The sequence below is a fragment of the Hermetia illucens genome, chromosome 4 (genome assembly GCF_905115235.1).
Source record: "Hermetia illucens chromosome 4, iHerIll2.2.curated.20191125, whole genome shotgun sequence".
NCBI classification, from domain to species: domain Eukaryota; kingdom Metazoa; phylum Arthropoda; class Insecta; order Diptera; family Stratiomyidae; genus Hermetia; species Hermetia illucens.
Window position 1 is genome coordinate 4,423,659 of NC_051852.1, and position 18,612 is coordinate 4,442,270.

The window sequence follows — 18,612 nt, forward strand, 5'->3', positions numbered from 1 at the left end:
TAAAATGTCTATAAATCTCCACGCCCAGCTTATTTCGAAAAAATGCTTGAACCATGATACATCACTTTCCTTTCTGGAGGTTATCCTTTAGTCGCCTAACAAGGACTTTACTGCAGTATTGGCAATAAAAAGCTATATTGCTCTTGCATTTTATAGCCCCGACACTGCATTCTCATAAGATTCGTCTGCTAGTTTTGATTGCACCTCCCCATATGATCGCGTAACCATAAAGGACCTTTACATCCTTGCAATCTCCCCTGATTGTGTTTACTTCGCCACTAACATACTTTCTTCATTAACATGTAATACCAGTTCGTCATGTGATCCATTTATTTTTTCCTTTTTTTCTAGATACCAGCATCCTTAATGATCGAAGGAGCAATGTCCCAACAAAGTTGTCGAACCACTGATAGTCGAATTTTGGGGCAACTAAATACGTAATAAAAATCGTCGGTTAAGTGCATTACTAGAAGGTAAACGAAATTCTAACTTTCGCCCCTTCCCTACGCCACCGAGAAAGGGAGAAAACCACCAAAGGATATTTTTGATTTGGGATTTTCGATAGACGACAAAGTATATGTGCATTTAGCGTTGATGCAACATGGATGACGACGTTGTTTTTCCATCCGTACTGGTGAACGTTACGGATACATTAGGAATAGACGGTAATTGACGATTTTATATATTTTTTATGTTGTCACCGCTTTTATGATTTATTTACTTTCTCGGAAATCTGAGGACCTTAAAGTGGAAGAGTTGATTTGATTTGGGAGCTTGAGAATGTTATCCTGCGTAATATGGTTTCGCACTGTCTCAAGGAGATTTTTATTGATTTTTTAGAATATAAATTTTGGCATTCCATATTTGAAAGTATGCATTCATTTGAGAATAGAATACTTCAGTGGAGGGTCGGCTGAGCACAGATGCTTGCCATTACCATTTTTCCTGTGTGAAGCTGACGAAGGATGGCTCTCCTGACCGAGTGATAGCTTCCTTCAAAGTGACATATCCCCATGACTTCGATGCTATCGTCCAATCCTGCTTTTGGCCACAGGGGGTCTTCGTTAAGCCTTATCAGAGGCTGGATGACAGGATTTTAGATTCTGAGCTCCTCGAAGGTTACTCTGTTTTTCGTTGTGACAGAGATTGCGTTGCGCTTGGCAAGACAATTGGCGGAGGTGCCCTAATAGCTGTTAAGTCCCCTCTCCGTGCCGAAATCATCTTCTCCTCCTCCTCCTCCTACGATTCTGTTACCATACGTGTCCTTCCGCCAAACGTATGTCTCTTGTCTCTTATTTTCACCAAAAGCCTTGAAGAGAATCATTTTCCCTGCTTGTGAAAAGAGGCTCTCATTATCCCCATTCACAAAAGTGGCGATCGTTCGCTTGCCGAGAATTACCGTTCCATTTCCCTCCTCTCCTCCTGTTCCAAAATCCTGGAAAGATATGTCAGCGATTGGTTGTCCGCCCACTTTCGCCAATACATAGTGAAAGAGCGACACGGCTTCGTTAAACGTAGGTCCACTGCCTCCAACCTGCTTGACTTTACCAACTTTGTCGCCAAATGTCTAAATTCACGGCAAGAAGTGCATACCATTTACACTGACTTCGCGAAAGCCTTCGACACTGTAAATCACAAGATACTTCTATCCAAACTCTCGTCCCTAAACGTTCCCATACCACTTGTTTTATGGCTTGCCTCTTACCTTTCCAACCGATCCTGCCGCGTCTCTTTTGACGGCTGTACTTCCCGCTCCTTCTCTCGCTCTTCTGGCGTCCCATAGGGGTCTATTCTGGGTCCATTGTTATTTTTATTTTTTGTTAACCACCTTCCTCCCCTCCATACTTCTCCCTGTTTGCTCTACGCAGACGACCTTAAGCTGTTTTCCGCTATATCGTCGCCTATGGACTGTGTTTCCCTTCAATCTAACCTGGACACTCTGGTTCGTTGGTGCTCGACTAATGGTTTAGCGCTAAACGTCAGAAAGTGTCACTCTATGCGCTACTCCCTAAAATCCTCACCCACTTCTTTCTCCTACTCCCTTGACGGACATTCCTTATCCTGCTTAAATTCCATTCAAGACCTCGGAGTCACTTTCGACAATAAGCTCCACTTTGACACCCATTGCCTCGATGTCATCAATCGAGTAGCAAAATTGTCAGGCTTTATTCTTCGCTCCTCCTCTGATTTTGACTACATCCAACCCTCCTTAGCTCTCTTCAATTCCCTTGTGAGGAATACCCTCGAGTATTGCTCCGTGATCTGGTCTCCCTCCCGTAACTGTGATTGTCTTGCCCTTGAAAATGTGCAACGTAAATTCACCCGTTCCCTCTTCTTTAAGAAAAGCTTCCCTCGTGTGGACTACCCCTCCCGCCTCCGCTTTCTGAACCTTCCCTTCCTACCACAGCGTCTATCTGGATCTATGCACATTCTTCAAACTTCTCTTCGGGTCTGATGGACTGCTCCGCCGCTGACCAGATCACCAGCCGTCCTGCGTCCTTATAACACACATAGCGCAGACATTTCAACGTGCCCTTCGCAGAGCTCGCAGTCTATTTTCATTCCCCGATTCCCAGGCTTTGCCGAAATTATAATGCAAAACAGCTTGATCCTTTAACTTCCCTACTTTAAGCAGTTTTAAAACGTAGGATAAGTTTTTTGCTTTCTCCTCCTCCTGAGGACAATAATTAATTGGAATTTTCTCTGTTTGTTGTCCGTTAATTAAATAAATAAATTACCGTGAGTTAGTTTTGTGCCTTACTTTGATTTTATTATGTCAATTTCATTAAGTATTAGCAATAAAGGGTTCCAAACTTGGAAAAGAATACACCCAAAGTGTTCCCTGCTAACAGTAATAGCGCCAAAAAACGATAAAAGTCCTGAGGGTTAACATGAGTGCCTTCCATGTAAGCATAATTCTAGAATCCCTCTTCGGGCATGGGTTAATTTTCAGACCAAAATCATCGTTAATATTGAGTGGGACCAGACTTCATACCAGTGGATGCGAGGTCTATCCACCACCTTTGCTGCAACTGAGGAGTCCGACCCCCGAATTGTACAGTGTAACTTCAAACTTGAGCCCTCAAGAAGCTCTGCCTACGATATAGATGCAAATACTATGAAACACCCAGAAGGGGACCAACTTCAAATAACCGGGTGAGAATACATCCCCCAGGAATTCCCGTGGAGCATATACTTTCAAGCGCTAGGCTCTCGTAGCGGAAGGTCGCGGTTCAAATCTCGCTGGGGACAGAGGAATTTGTTATCGTAACTGGATGTCGGGACACCAGTCGACTCAGCTGTGAATGAGTACCAGAGTCAAAATCAGGGCAATAATCTCGGGCGAGCGCAATGCTGACCACATTGCCTCCCACAATGTACTGTGGTGAACCGTTACGGTCTTGAATGAAGTGCTCTAACACACTTCAAGGCCTTGATTCAATATGGATTGTTGCGGCAGCGATTATTATCGAGTTATCATAATCTCGGCAGATGCCAGATTTTACCTAATACCAGCACTAGGTGCCAAGCATTTAGGCTCGGACGATCCTGTCTACTTAAAAACTAAGGGGCGCTGGTGGTGGTGGCCGGTGGTAGGTCAGTGGAGAAATCCGTCGAGTACTCCCGCAACATCGAGCACGTATGCAGAATGGGTGTACTTCTGCATGGTTTGAACCAGACTGTGCGAAAGTCCCAGGACATCAAGGGAAGCCGTGAGGGATTTAGGTACAATACCTGTAGCTGACAATATTATGGGAACTACGACCACCCGCTCGAGACGCCAAATTTCTTTGATTTCCCGAGCCAATGGCTCATAGTTCACTCTTCTTCTCCACGTATTTCCGTTCAATGTTGCTATTATGGGGGATAGCAACATCAATAATATACGCGGAGCGACCCGTCTTGCCAACTGACAGTACGTCGGGCTTGTTATGTGCAGTATGGCGATCAGTCAGAACTTGCCGGTCCAATACATGCTGTAAGCAGAACTATCAAGTACAGCTTGCGGCTCATATCGGTAAACCGACATGTTCCCGTGATCAGCCCATGCTTGTATGCAAGGTTTTGATGGATAACCTTACATATAGCATTATGCCTGGTGATGTATGGCACCGGTGCCTGTTACAGCCAGAAATAAGATGGTCCAACGTCTCTAACACCGAACCACACATTCTGCACTGGTCGTTCTCCACCAGTTCTTTCGAGATGAGCTTTTATAAGTTCGGGTGACGAATGGTACACATGAACCCCTCCGTCTCAATCAAAGAGCTCCCCAGCACACAGCCATCAGTTCGACAAATGCAAATCGACAAATGGCTGCCAAAGGCAATTCACGTATTTACCGTACATTGCCTTCGACTTCCATTCATCGATCCGCTCTAGGTCCGACTTCACCTCACTCAGAGGATTGAAAGATCGAATCCTTCAAGTTAAGTGGAGTCAGCCCACAGTCTGCCTTACAGACAGCCGCATACAAGGGACTCGCCTGCTCTTTGCTGTAAAAATAAGCGCGCAGCGAGTCGACTTGGCGATGATTTTGTGCCGCCACGTCAACCACGCCCCCCTTCCTCCGATGTCACGAGGCAGGTTCATCAGCTCCGCGGCAGACTTTAGATGATGCATTCGAATTTGGACATAGTTGTCCGTATCCGCCGCTGGACGTTTTCCAGATCGATCTTCGTCCACGGCAATATTCCGAATGCATGGGCCAGGGGAGGGATAGCGAATATATTCAACGCGCTTATTTTATTCTTCCCCGAGAAATGCAATTTCAGAACCAACTTTACACGTCGCAGGAATTCAGACAGCAGAGCATCCTTCAAATCACCCACTCGACCATGGGTTCCTTGCAGAATTCCTAGGTACTTGTGGAAGTCTGTCTCGGTCATAGCTTCGATGCGCAGGTCACCAATGCTATGTCCGGCATGTGGCTCGTGATAACCTTTGCGGATGGCTTGGATTCGACACTTGTCTAATCCAAACTCCATTTGAATATCACGGCTGAACATGTCTATTATTCGCAAACAGACTTCTAAGATGGTTGTCAGTACCAGCATACAGCCTGATGTCATCTAAGTACATCAAGTGTGTCAGTTCGCACTTAACACGCAGGCCATACTTTATTGCAAAACCATGCCCTCTAGCATCATTCAGTAGCCATGAAAGGGGGTTCAGTGCCGTACAAAACCAAGAGGACTCAACGAATCCCCCTGGAAGATGCTCCCTCCGTATAACGGATGGGCTCTGAGGTATAAGCACCCTCAGATGTACGCACCGATAAGGTGGTATGCCACCCTTCCATGACTGTCGCCAAAGACTTTATTAGTTTCGGATCAATGCGATACAGATGTAGGATATCGATTAGCCAGGTATGCGGAACGCTAGCAAAAGCCTTGGCATAATCGATATAGCACTAAGAGGTTCTTTGACCTCTAGTTTCTTGTCCTACAACTACCGAGTCGATAATGAGTTGCTCTTTGCAACCCCTTGACACAACTCGGCAGTCCTTTTGCTCCTCGGACAGAATATTGTTGGTCTTGAGGTGCGTATTGATCCTTCCACTAATAATGGACGTGATGAATTTGTAGAGGTCACTAGTTTCCCCGATGACCTCAAGTCGAACACGCTCCCTGATGGTGGCCGAGGTTGTGTTATTACTATTATTATTAGGCGACTAAAAGGGATAAAAGTTCTGGAGTTTAAACTTGAGTGCCTGCCATGTATGCATAATTCCATCGTCCTCTTCGGACATGGGTTAATTTCTGGCAATCACAATCAGAACCTCGCTGTAACTAGCATCGTGGTACTGGTTAATATTAAGTGCAGGACCAGAATTCATACCAGCGGAATGCGAGGTCTATCCACCACCTCTGCCGCAACTAAGGAGTACGGCCCGAATTATACAGTGCAATTTCACGCTTGAACCCTCAAAGAGCTCCGCCTGCGATATGGGCACAAATACCATGAAACACCCGGAAGGGGGCTAACTGCAAATAACCGAGCCCAGAACACATCCTCCAGGAATTCTCCCGGAACATATGCTTTCAGAGGCCATTCTGCTTTCCATGGTACCATATAACCTCCGGTGAGGCTTCGTGACAAGAGCCACTTCACATGCAGGCTCTAAGGGTCTGACTGGAATCAGTCCATGTCAGAAAACTGAATGAAATGAAACCTTTCTACCAATCAAATACCGCTCTGCATACAGAACAATACATTAGACGTCGCAAGACAACATTAACACAAAACACAAGGAACAGCTGGCTATCCTTCCCAGTCCCACCGAAGCAGCGTCCAGGAACTCCCTGCGTCGCAGCAAGGAAGCACGCGCGTATGTTTCCAAGGCACTGACTAAAAACATAGATAACTACCTGAGCGCCCATGTCTTCCAGATTGCGGATGTCACAGTTCACTGGACATGAAACCAGTTCTCTAAGTCTGCCCCAAACAAAATACAGGCCTGATTCGACGCAAGGTTTCTCGAGAAAAGAAACTCATTCAATCTACTGTAATTTAACACTTTATTCTATTCCTTTTAAATATTAATTATTTTTATTTTTATTCCTTTAACTTAATTTAAATTATTTAATTGAATTGAGAGGGATGACCTCTCTCCTCCTACCTAACTTCTCGAACTCCAACTGACACCGAAAAATAATTTTCACCGTCAAAAATTGTTTTGCAATGTCATGGCTGACACGATTCACACTACCATACCCCATCACAAAAAACCCCCGATTTCCAAAATCCACGATATAGCCCCTTCAGGCAGACACACATTTCACGCACTGATATATGACCCTACCTTTCGCACTTTCGTTCCATCTAAGCTGCACTTAAATGTTATCACCACCCCTAACAAGCTCCGTTTATAGCAAACGTACGTCCCTCCTGATCGTGTAGGCAATGGTACGCCGGACTACCTCTAAATTAAGAGGAGGAATACCCAACAATACACGCATGCCGTCGATCAAAACTATCCAAAATACGGGGAAGCACGTTGACAATGCCATTCACTGACAAGCCTAGAGCACTTTCCTCCCTTTCGTCGTCAACGAAAGGTCATACAACACATTGCATCCCTAGGTAGACCACATAACAAAGTGTCCCACATATATTGATCTAGCAGCTCTCCTGCTTAGATCCTATTTATACCACATAACACGCCTCAACATATACCGAAATTTAGCAAAACGCCACCTGAGCTCAACCAGGTGCGGGTAACAATGACTTACGCTCCGCGCTTGTGACTTTGAAGTATGTAACTTACTCTCGGTATTCAACCATATTCCGTTCGATTTAAGTGATGACGGGCGACATAGATAGCTCTTCAGCATCATCATGACAGTTTTATCCGTTATTAACTATGCGCATGTACTCAATATGCCACTTCAAGACAGCTGTTTCTCTCAACAAATCAGGAGATCATCCGCGTAAGCAACGGGTTTTACCACGAAAGTTATCTCACCTAACCGTTCATCCATTATCAGGTTCCATAACGAACGCTTTCCTACCATGGAATTAGCTCTTTTACAGAACTAATTCCTGGCGGTCCCACTCACAAAATTTTGACAACATGGACAACCAATTTAGGCTGCTGACGCAATGGACAATGAAATTTTTCATATATATTAAGGCGTTATCGATGGACCTGGCAGTTTGGAAGCCATACTGCCTGTTCGACAGCCGATGGGATGTTTTTACCGTCACTTGCTGGACCTTAACCCTCTATGAAATCTTGCGAAAAGCCGAAAGAAAAAATATGACTCTCTCCGATCGAGGTTTACTTGTATCCTTCCCTGGTGGTTTGGGGAGAATAACAACAATGTCAGTCTTTCAAAAAACAGAGATATAACGCTCCTGTAAAAAACACTCAAATAGACACTGGACATGAGATGACATGGCTCGCCAGATAGCTTTGTACATCTTGCCATTCATCCCATCGCGGCCAGGTGATTTCCAATAGCTGAGTCTCGCCATGCTACCTTCGATCTCCCAAGACAGCAGAGGAGGAATTTCTTACCCCACTTCAGTGCGATCGGCAGGAGACATCGAACGCAAGGATCTCGAAAATAGTTCATCTAGTAAGGCAGAAACACTATCACGCAATTTTAGCATAAACTATCAATTTACCTTGATACCGGCACTGTCGTGACTTCGTTTTCCTTTACATATCTGGTAGATCATTTTCCCAATGATGGACGCTATGATCACCGACGAAACGCCTTCTATCTTCTTCTTTTGACGGCCTTAATAACTCTTTATAAGACGAAACGTCTCGCCTATTGGCGAGCCTAGGTTGGTCAACCTCAATATAGGAATTGACAAAACTTTGACGTCGTGCCCTTTAGAATTTCTTTCTCAGGCGACGGACTTCCCTCTCCTTAGTGTGGAGAGCATTCCTCCACCACGTGACATGATTTGGAACCTTTCGTTCGAACTTCCTCCGTAAATAATTGAAATAGATTGAAACTTTTGGACTAGCAACCTTCAAAATTCGAAACTCGATAAACTCCAGACAATATGAGTCTAAGCGAAGTTAGATGGTGGGACTCTGGAGACTACTTCTCCCTCTTCTTGCGCTGTCGTGCTTCTGTAATCTGGAAAACCTGATGGTAGCAAGCGTGAATTCGGTGTCGGACTCTTGGTGACAGCTGCACGCTCTCATGACTTAGGAGCTAATTACTCGATATAGTAGAGAAGGATGCTTTCTACGAGTAATTACAAGTCGTTCAGGAGAGGCTTCCTAATGGTGATGGGTGGTCTGAATGCCAAGGTAGGCTCTGATAACACCAAGTAATGGAAAGACATGGTCTTGGTGACCGCAACCACAACGTTTGAAGATTTGCGCACTTTTCATCGCCTCGTCACCGGGCCTGCCACATTGTCAGTTAAGCTTTGGTTTGGGGGCTCAACTCGCTCAAATGGAGTAAGGTCGCCGGCCTTGATGGTCTATCTGCGAAATTTTTCCGTGTATCTATTGCAAGCAGTTCGAATTAATTTTGACGAGCAGCTAACTCCTTCCTAGTGCACGGGCCACTCTTTTTTGGGCAAATATCCGACTTTCAGATGACTTCGTCTTCAAGACAAAAACAACTCTTCAGATGATGACCCACCTCTGTCCTGTGAAGCAACTTGGCCGAAAATAAAAACACAGACTCAGACCAGCCGACAATATTGCGGCCGGTATACATATAATTCATATCCATGTTGGGTTTTTGAATTAATATATTCAGAGTCAATAATACCTATAGCCACTTTCGGTCAAGCGCTGAGGTTGTGTAAAATTTTGTTTTCCGAATATAGCGACATTAAATATATTGCATCGGGCAGTGCTGTTAGACTACGTTAGTCCATCTGCTAGACGGCGAAACCCTAGGACCATAGTAATATCCTAGAAGTTCCTTTGGAGCTCTGGACACGCCATACACAAGTCAAACTTCACGAGAAACTTTACCGTGAACTTTCCAAATAGGGAAGAGTTGAAATGCGGTGACGAGTTGCAAGAATATGGCATAGTATTCTTCACTGACGGATAAAAGATGGTCTGCGAAGTTGGTGTGGGAGTTTTCTCAGATACATGCAGTGTACCCGAGTCATATGGTCTCCCAGGATTCGCCAATGTATTCCAAGCGGAAGTACTGGCGACACTGGAAACTGGTCAATGGCTAAGGTATGATCTGAACCCCAAGTGTAACATAGCCATTCTAACCGACAACTAAGTGACACTTAAGGTTTTGCACTCAGAAGTGACATGATCCAAGTTGGTGGCGCAGTACAGAAATGCAGTGGAAAGTCTGGACGGCACGTTCAAAGTTATCCTCTTCTGGGTTCCCGGTCATAGGAACATTGAGGGGAATAAACTTTCGGTCAGACAGGGACCTGTTCTTGGCAGTCCTCCGGTGGGCACAGTTTGTGTTCTGTGACTGCCACGGTTGGAATCTATTCGCTCTGCTTAGCTGCCGTGGACCTCAGATGATGGACAGGACAAGGTTCACCATAACAAAACTCGATCGCGAGAGCTTTTGTACCAGACGGGTGCAAATGCATACAAGGTTACGTCGGTCTGCACGAGGCACTCACCTATAGGGGACCATGCCGCCCGACTAGGCATACCTTACAATTCGCATTACTGAAGCTGCGGAGTAGAGAGAGAAACACCCTCAGACATTTCCTTGATGACTGCCCAACTCTAGCTAGAGCCAGGCTACGGACGCCAGGTAATCCATTCTTTGAGAACCTTGGAGTGATCTCTAGTTGCAGGATGGGAGAACTTCTTTCCTTCGTGGATGCAATAGGTTGGCTCTGAAAATCTGAGTCAGCTGTATTCTGTCTCCTTGTTCTTATCACACACTAAGTCATGGTCTTAGGAGTTTTTAACATCAAAACAGCGAATCACAGCACTTTGAGCGGCTCTTTAGCGTCTTCTTTAACCTGGCCCTCGAGAAAGTGGTCGGCTTTCGATAGAAGAATCCTCCGAAGAATTTTGGGCCCCTACATGAGGATGGACAATCCCGTAGTCTCCTGGTATCTATGAGCGATACCATGACCGTCTGGTTGTGGATAAAAGGCGGCTCAATAAGTTACGGTGGGCGGGTCACTTAATCCGTATGGATGAGGATGATCCAGCCCGGTAAGTTTATAAGGGCAATATTTATGGTAGAAAAAGAAGACGAGGCAGACTCTGCCTGAGATGGAGCTATGGCGTAGGTCAGGACGCCAGACAGCTTTTAGTAATATTGAATTGGTGGACTTTGTCGCAAAACCGGGGTGTCTGGAGTTCCTTATTAAGGCAGGTCTAGACCGGACACCGGTTGTTGCACCATTGATGATGATGATGAATATATGCATCTATTCAAATGGCTTTGAAAAAGAAATACACAAAACCTTTCATACCTGAAGCACGCAGCTTGCAGTTTCCCGGCTTGTTGGAATCTGCTTCCGAGAATATCTTTTACTGAACGGAAATTTCAATGGTTTCAACTTTGCCTTCTTTGTGAAACCATAATCTATTTTACCCGTGCATTGTTGGGATCCGTAGGGAAGGTCGCGGTTCAAATCTCACTGGTGGCAGCGGAATTTGTATCGTGATTTGACATCGGATACCAGTCGACTCCGCTATGAATGAGCATCTGAGTCAAATCAGGGTAATAATCTCGGGCGAGCGCAATACAGACCATATTGTCTCCTATAGGGTACTGTAATCCTATAGTGGACTGTTACGGTCTTGAATTAAGTGCTCTAGCACACTTCCAGGCTCTCTCTCTTGTTGCTCCAGAGACTATTATTATTATTGGGATCCATGCTTTTGATCCATTTCAAAGGCTTCGTTGAAACTACAAACTTTTTAAAATCGGTATCGGTGTGTCTGTCTATTTGTCTTTCTTTTTTATGGCTGGTGGTGGAAATCTCAGAAGGGCACTACTGTGCCAAGTTGCAGCAGTGTGTGGGATTCTCATTCAATAAAATAACCTCCACTTTCTTCTTCTTCCGCAATCCTCCAAAAATATTACTTCGTGAGGACTTCGGGCCCTCCATCTTTTCGATTACGGAGTTCACCGCGCAACAGTTTGCCTCAAACCTTAGCGTTTCCCTGATGATGTTTTGTGGGTTTAGGCTGATTTTCAGAGAGTCATTCCAACGTTGCTGTCACTTTTCCAGTGACTCCCAGCCGGACAGCGTGCCTCACTTGCCTGAATGTCCAACGGAACCATTTCCGCAATAAGCCACTCTGCCTCGCCTGAGATTGTTCTGAAGACGCTGCACACCTGTTTACTCCGTCCAGATATTGGACAACCGACTTTGAAGTGGTGATGTAATCAACACGATTACTAATCATATTTTTTTTTCTACGATAGGTAGTCAAGACCACCTTCGTCTTTGGTTCTAAAAGGTCAAGTCGAATCATATTCAGCTACACTGACAACCACACCCGAAACCGATTATATTGGCCTTTTTCGGCATGGGAAGAACAAGGACCCCAATGCACATCATATTTCACAGGAGAGGATCCAACACCCAACTCTGGGGGACTCATGCTGTTATGGCGCACTGCTTGAGTCTTTATCAGTATTGTACCAATGTGTCCTTTCCGAAAGGTACATAACTTTCGAGTAGCAAGCAATTAGGGAGACCCTATGATAGGCAGAAGTCGATTGTAGGTTACCCGTTCTAGCAGATCAGATGATGATGATGATCAGATGATGGGGCTTCCGGTTGCTTCTCGTATTTGCCTCCGGTAGTAAAACAGCAGGAATACTCTTCTTTCATGTAAGCGTCAAATACGCTGAAAAGTCAATCAGGTCTGATCATAACAGTGAGTTTAAGAATTCTATTGGGAACGGCATCCAAAGTGGGAGTTTCATCATCACTGATTCTCCTTCAAATATCAGCGAGTTTGTCCCCAATCACCGGAGGTATAGTTCAACGCTTGTTTATACTTCTTCGCTTTATGCAGGAGGAAAAGTGCCGTCACTATACCAAGAAGAAAATTCGGGTAGGTTATTTGTCAGGTTCATCACAACATTGAGAAGATAATTCGGGCATGTTAGTTGCCATCTTCGCTCTATCACCTTCTCCATAACAAGCCTGTACGCTGTGTCACAAGAGTTTAGACCTGCATCCGCGGAAACGTTTTTCAATTCCCGCTTTTTGGTGTTTATAGCCTGGTTAAGCCTAAAGGTTGCGTATATTTCCGGTTTCTCGACCAAGTTTGGTCTCGCTTTGGAACGTTGGCAGATCCTTCTTGGTCCAAACCATTTCTTCGTTCCATCAATAGTATGACCGCCGTGGATTCACCGCCTCGGTTTGAGAGCATCGCTTGCTCTTGTTATGCCTGTCATTATTTGTGCTACGCTTTCTGAAGCCGGACCATTGCGATCATGGTCTTCCAATAATATCTCTTCGAACCCATTTTCATCAAACGTTTTCAAGGATCAGTCCTACTTTCCAGTTTCCGATACGAAGGAGCTCACACCGCTGTAGTGTCCATTTTCAATTTGGAGGAAGATTGCCTGATGGTCGTAGTGAGTATAGTGCTCGCAGACCGTTCTCTACACCAATGGGGTATTCAAGTTATATGACTTTTTGCCAAAGCCTGAACCTAAAAATAGTGAAACATTTCTGGGGTTTGCAAGCACCAAGTTATGCTCCACAAAAGTCATAAGTAAAATAAGGCTCCTGCTTTTGAAGTTGGATTCCTTCAATAACGACCCAATGCTTTGCAATCATCCGCTATGATTTTCACGCTTCGAATTCTTGCATCTGGAACAAGAATATTTTGCAATCCCTCGTATTGTGCCATCGTCATCCTTGGAGGAGCATGGCAAGTGTATATATAGTTGCCAGTTATTTTTCCCCTGGCGAATCCAACTGCTGGAAACTCCATAACTTTTGGGTGGTCTGATTTGACACACGCCATGTTGCTTCGGTCCAGGCCTCGTTGTTATTGTCCAAGAAGGATAGCTGATTATGGTTAGTTTGATTTCCTTGAGGCTCTGTGAGAATAGGTCCGACGCTGCCTCCCATTGGGATTGATTTATGTCAATCTTATTTCTTCATAGCGTCCAAGATTCTCCTAAACATTGGACAGCTGCTGCTAACTGCGATATGCTAAGAGTCAAGTCCACCTTTCCCCCTTGTAGCGCATAGATTTAGAGTCAGCTTTGTACTCCCTAAATATATGGTCTTCTACTCCACATTTTCTACACGGGTTCGACGGATCACAGTCATCCGTACATTTCCCGGCAATGTGGCCAAATTCTCGACATCTGAAACAACGCGCGAGGGAAACTTGCCCTTTGAATTAGAAAATGACCAGCCTATTTTTAGCCGTGCGAGAATGATGCAGTAGTTTGAACGCTTTTTCAGATAGCCAACTGATAGTTGCCTAAATAGGTCTTCCTGAGTGCCCTGATTGGGAATTCTTGTCCTGTCTGTCTGCCTGTCACAAGTACTTACTTTAAAAACGGTAGTAGCTACTGACACGAAATCCAGCAGAAAGGTTGAATAAAGTCGTTTTATGCTGAGCTTAGAGAAGGGTCCTGATAGATGCATAGTGAATCAGAGACACATTTCTCTTGTTTCTAGGTAAGATAATAATGTATCTTTGATGAAGAACATTTTGAACGCCTCCCAGTTGGTTGTTTTCTTCGTTTCGGATGTGTTGTCGAAATACAGATTTGTACAAAGAATAAGACTGGGTTATCACTTTTTATGTTTGAGGATAGAGTGGTTGCGAGCTACCCATCTATTTGGAGGCAGTTTGCATTAATACTGCGGAGCAACTAACTCCTTCTTCTTAATCCACGGACCACTCGTTTTGGGGCAAATACCCGATTTTTCAGGCGGTTTCGCCTTCGGGACAAAAACAGCTCTTCAGATGCTATCTCACCTCTGTCCTGCGAGACAACTTGGTCAAAAATTAAACAAACAAGCCGTTGTCTGGGCTCAAACCAGACGACAATATTGCGGTCGGTATACATATAATTCATATCCATGTTGGGTTTTTGAATTAATATATTCAGAGTCAACAATGCCTATAGCCACTTTCGATCAGGCAACTCTTCTGAACAGTAAAATTTGCATTCAAACTGAAAATTCTTAGTTGAAGGTTTTTCATGCGAGTTTGGCATGGTTAGAGTTTCAGGAAGTTGCGACTACTGCGACTATATTTGCTTCGGAAATTTTATTGAACCCTGCTTGTCTCTATGTCTGTCTGTCACACGCACTATTCTCAGGAACGGCAAAATCTTTTAGTACAAAATATGTATATACTATCCAATCCCACGCATACAGGGGTTGGAACAATTTTGAATTTTGTAGGGAGTTTAAGGGGGGGGGGGGGGGGGAGGGGGGGGGGGGTGTCCTTCGACAAGCGCAGAGGTTGTATAAAATTGTGTTCTCCTAATATAGCGACAGTGCATATATTGTAGCGTGCAGTGCTGTCAGACTACGTTAGTCCGCCTACTAGACGGCGAAACCCTAGGACCATAGTAATATCCTAGAAGTTCCTCTGGAACTCTGGACACGCCATACACAAGTCAGTTCACTTCACTTCACTTCACGAGAAACTTTGCTGTGGACTTTCCAAATAGGGCAGGGTTGAAAAGCGGTGACGAGTTGCAAGAATATGACACAGTATTCTTCACTGACGGATAAAAGATGGTCTGCGAAGTCGGTGTAGGAGTTTTCTCAGATACATGCAGTGTCCCCCAGGATTCGCCAATGTATTCCAAGCGGAAGTACTGGCGACACTGGAAACTGGTCAATGGCTAAGACATGATCTGAACCCCAAGTTTAACATAGCCATTCTGACTGACAACCAAACGACTATTAAGGTTTTGTACTCAGCGGCGACATTGTTCAGGCTCGTGGGGTAGTGCAGATATGCAATGAAAAGTCTGGACGGTATGCTCAAAGTCATCCTTCTCTGGGTTCTCGGTCATAGGAAAAGTGAGAAGAATGAACGGGTTGACGAATTGGTTAGGCGGGCATTTGCTCTTGGCAGTCCTTCGGTGGGCACAATTTGTGTTCTGCTGGCGACTGTCAAGGGTGGAATCTATACGCTCTACTTCAGATGGCAAAGACTCACCATAACAAAACTCGATCGCGAGGGTCTTTGTACCAGACGCTTCCAAATGCATACAAGATTACGTCGGTTTGCACGAGGCACTGACCTATAGGAGACCATGTCGCCAGACTAGGCATGCTCTACAATTCGTTGAGAGAGAAACCCTCAGACATTTCCTTGATGACTATCCAGCTCTAGCTAGAGCCAGGCTACGGACGCTAGGTAATCCATTCTTTGAGAACCTCGGAGAGATCTCCAGTTGCAGGATGGGAGAACTTCTTTCCTTCGTGGATGCAATAGGCTGGCTCTGAAGATCTGAGCCACCTGTACTCTGTCTCCTTGTTCTTATCAAAGCAGTCAGTCACAGTGCTAATTTGGCTCCTCGGGACGCCTACTGATACCTATCAACCCATACGCAGGTGGGGTATCAAATGAAAAGTTTCAATTACTACTTTTCGAATCAGGTGCGGATTTGATATTTTTTGCGAGATAGGGTGGTCAGAGGTCGAAAGGTTCAGGCTGAAAGTGAGCCGGCACTGGTTCTCCCAAACTAACCTTCAAAATGTTCACTATGAATTTGTGTATAGCCTAAATATCTATTGCTTGTTATTAAATCATACTTGCATCTCAAAAATGGATCCCACTGAACACTCAGCATAATCCCTACTATAAACTTCATCTTCAACGACTGACATTTCCAATGAATCCAAAAATGTATTACCAAATAATCTCTAAATTCAAAATGACAAGCAATTGATCCCTTTAAACGGGAGTATCTATTTTAATTGGTCGTAATTTTGCATCATCATTTTTCTTAATTTGACAAAACCATTTTCAGCTACACTAGCCTCATCAACGTCATCATCTGTGAATCATCTGGTCAACGCGACAGCAGGTACGGAGGAGCTTTTCCATGGTTACTCGCCGGCATTATTAACGTTCGCTTCGGCAGCTTGCATTTGCTTCATGTTGGTCGGGGTGCCGGGCAATTTAATTACGATAATAGCGTTGGCGCGCTGCAAAAAGGTAAGTACTTTGTTCAACTTAATAGTTTGACGAAGCAGTAGATAGGCAACTTTAGATAAAGGATACGGTTTTGTAGGGATGCTCGATGTACTTGGAAAAGTTTTCGATTTATCGAGATATGGTTAGAAAGTTAGTAAGAGAAACCTTGCTAGGACGTGAACTGAAATCAGGACCGGAACCTACTTAGTTTCAATGTTAGACTATTTTCGATACATCCTTTACTTTCACTAATGTAATCATGGGAGGCATCCTATCACTTATCTAGTGATAGTGCCCCAAATGGTCTATTTTCAGTCACTTATGTGGATCAGTTCATCAAGGATACGTACTCAGAATTAAAAGGAATCAGAAAAACCGTGGAGAACACAACATATGCTTTAGATATTTCCTTATTTATCTGTATCTTAATTAACTATGTAGTCGGAATTCACTAATCCAGCTTTGTCCTTACAACCGATACCTCACCTTAATTTCAATACACCTACCACTTGGGGTTGATACTTTTGCTATCCCACATGTTTGTGTCTACAATCTTCGCACCATCGGGGAATAGTCCTGAAGGTGTGATTAATGAGAAAGCGTGAGTCCACTGATGATAACGTACCTCATCCCTTCATCAGTTCCATTACCACCTCGGGTCCTCATGACATTTTCACAGAATGATGAATGGAAATTAAGTCAAGCGGCTTACAATGACATTTCTCATGTGACCACAGGACCTATCCTTGTTCGACAGGACACGGGAGAGAAATGGTGCTTTGTTTCCAGAGATGTGCTTTGTTTCGAACCGTTGCGGTATCCGAAATCTATACATGAAAATCTTTTATCGCATTCCCAGCCAGACCAGAATATTTAATTGAAAATTCTAAAGTTTGAAAAAAAGCGTTTGTGCTTTTTTCGTAGGTGAGGGTGGTTAATTGCTGGTCGCAAAGCGGAGCTACTATGGAAGTAATTACTGAAAGTTATCTCATGCATGACTAAATATCCGTCCCTACATCATAAATCAACTTCAAGGGGTAACATGTGAAAAGGACAAGTTATTTGCGTAGCAAAGTCAATTTTGAATTCACTGAGGGATTGTTACAGAATGAAAGCAATTTGTGTCGTTTAATTGGTGAGATGAGAGTGGAGGAGGTGGCTGGACATAAATTAGAACTCTTCCAGTGAGATTAGATTGTCTCGATTGGTATTGAACCGTCAATAACTAACTAGTAAAGAGTAACAGTTTGAAGTTGCTCACATTTAAGTTAAAGCAAGGAACTATTGATGTAGATTTATATACGTTTAGGAGTGGGGACGGGACCAACCTGACTATTCAGAGAAGATACACAGGTAAAGCTACATCTCTTTAGTGACCGTTGGGTGATCTGAAGGCAGAAATTGCAGTGGAGAGGTCACACATTATGGAGAGACGAGAATTCCATTGCTTCCATATAGTGGATGGCCGAGAGTAGGTCGCCCCAAGAGCACTCGGCGTAAGGGCTAAATAGCAACCATCGGTCTCACCTTGGTATTAGGAGAATTAGGAAACAATGATAGTTCGGCTTTGCCTGCAACTGAGTGAGTTTGCCAATATGCAACATGGGTTGACAGTCTAATTTTTCCCTAGAAACCATGTGGCCTATAAATGGGCCCACATTGGGCGCCATTTGTAATAAGTGCGGAGGTTGAAGGGGTTACTGCATCCTACGCCTTTAACTTGTACTTAATTCAAAATTCTGTTTGACTTGAAGATACTAATTTTCGCAGATATCGTATCCCTGTTACAAATCGGTCTTTGTTAGTAGTGAAACGTCGATAACCTAATGCCCTAATCACAATACCCTCCGGAACTACGAACATATATTGCTTTTTGTATCTCGATGTCTACCTTGCCCTCAAAGATGGACTAACTCTATTGCCGAAATAATAATTAGCGTAAGTTGGAGCTTTAATGTCTGTTTAATGTGCTCCTGTCTGCCAAAAAGGAATGCGTTGTTGCTTCCAAAGTGTACCTATATCAGACAGGAAGCAAT

At 44.2% G+C, this 18,612-nt stretch overlaps 1 protein-coding gene across 2 annotated transcripts in view; it reads left to right on the forward strand.

The window, feature by feature from the left end:
* The first annotated feature begins 357 nt into the window (after positions 1–357).
* The window catches only part of LOC119655773 (G-protein coupled receptor moody), a 149,092-nt gene continuing 130,837 nt past the window's right edge, over positions 358–18,612 (forward strand). For both annotated transcript variants that reach the window (XM_038061828.1, XM_038061829.1), the window contains exons 1-2: positions 358–665; positions 16,410–16,597. In XM_038061828.1, the coding sequence (XP_037917756.1) occupies positions 602–665; positions 16,410–16,597 (252 nt within the window). In that variant the 5' untranslated portion in view covers positions 358–601. The remainder of the gene's footprint in view (positions 666–16,409; positions 16,598–18,612) is intronic.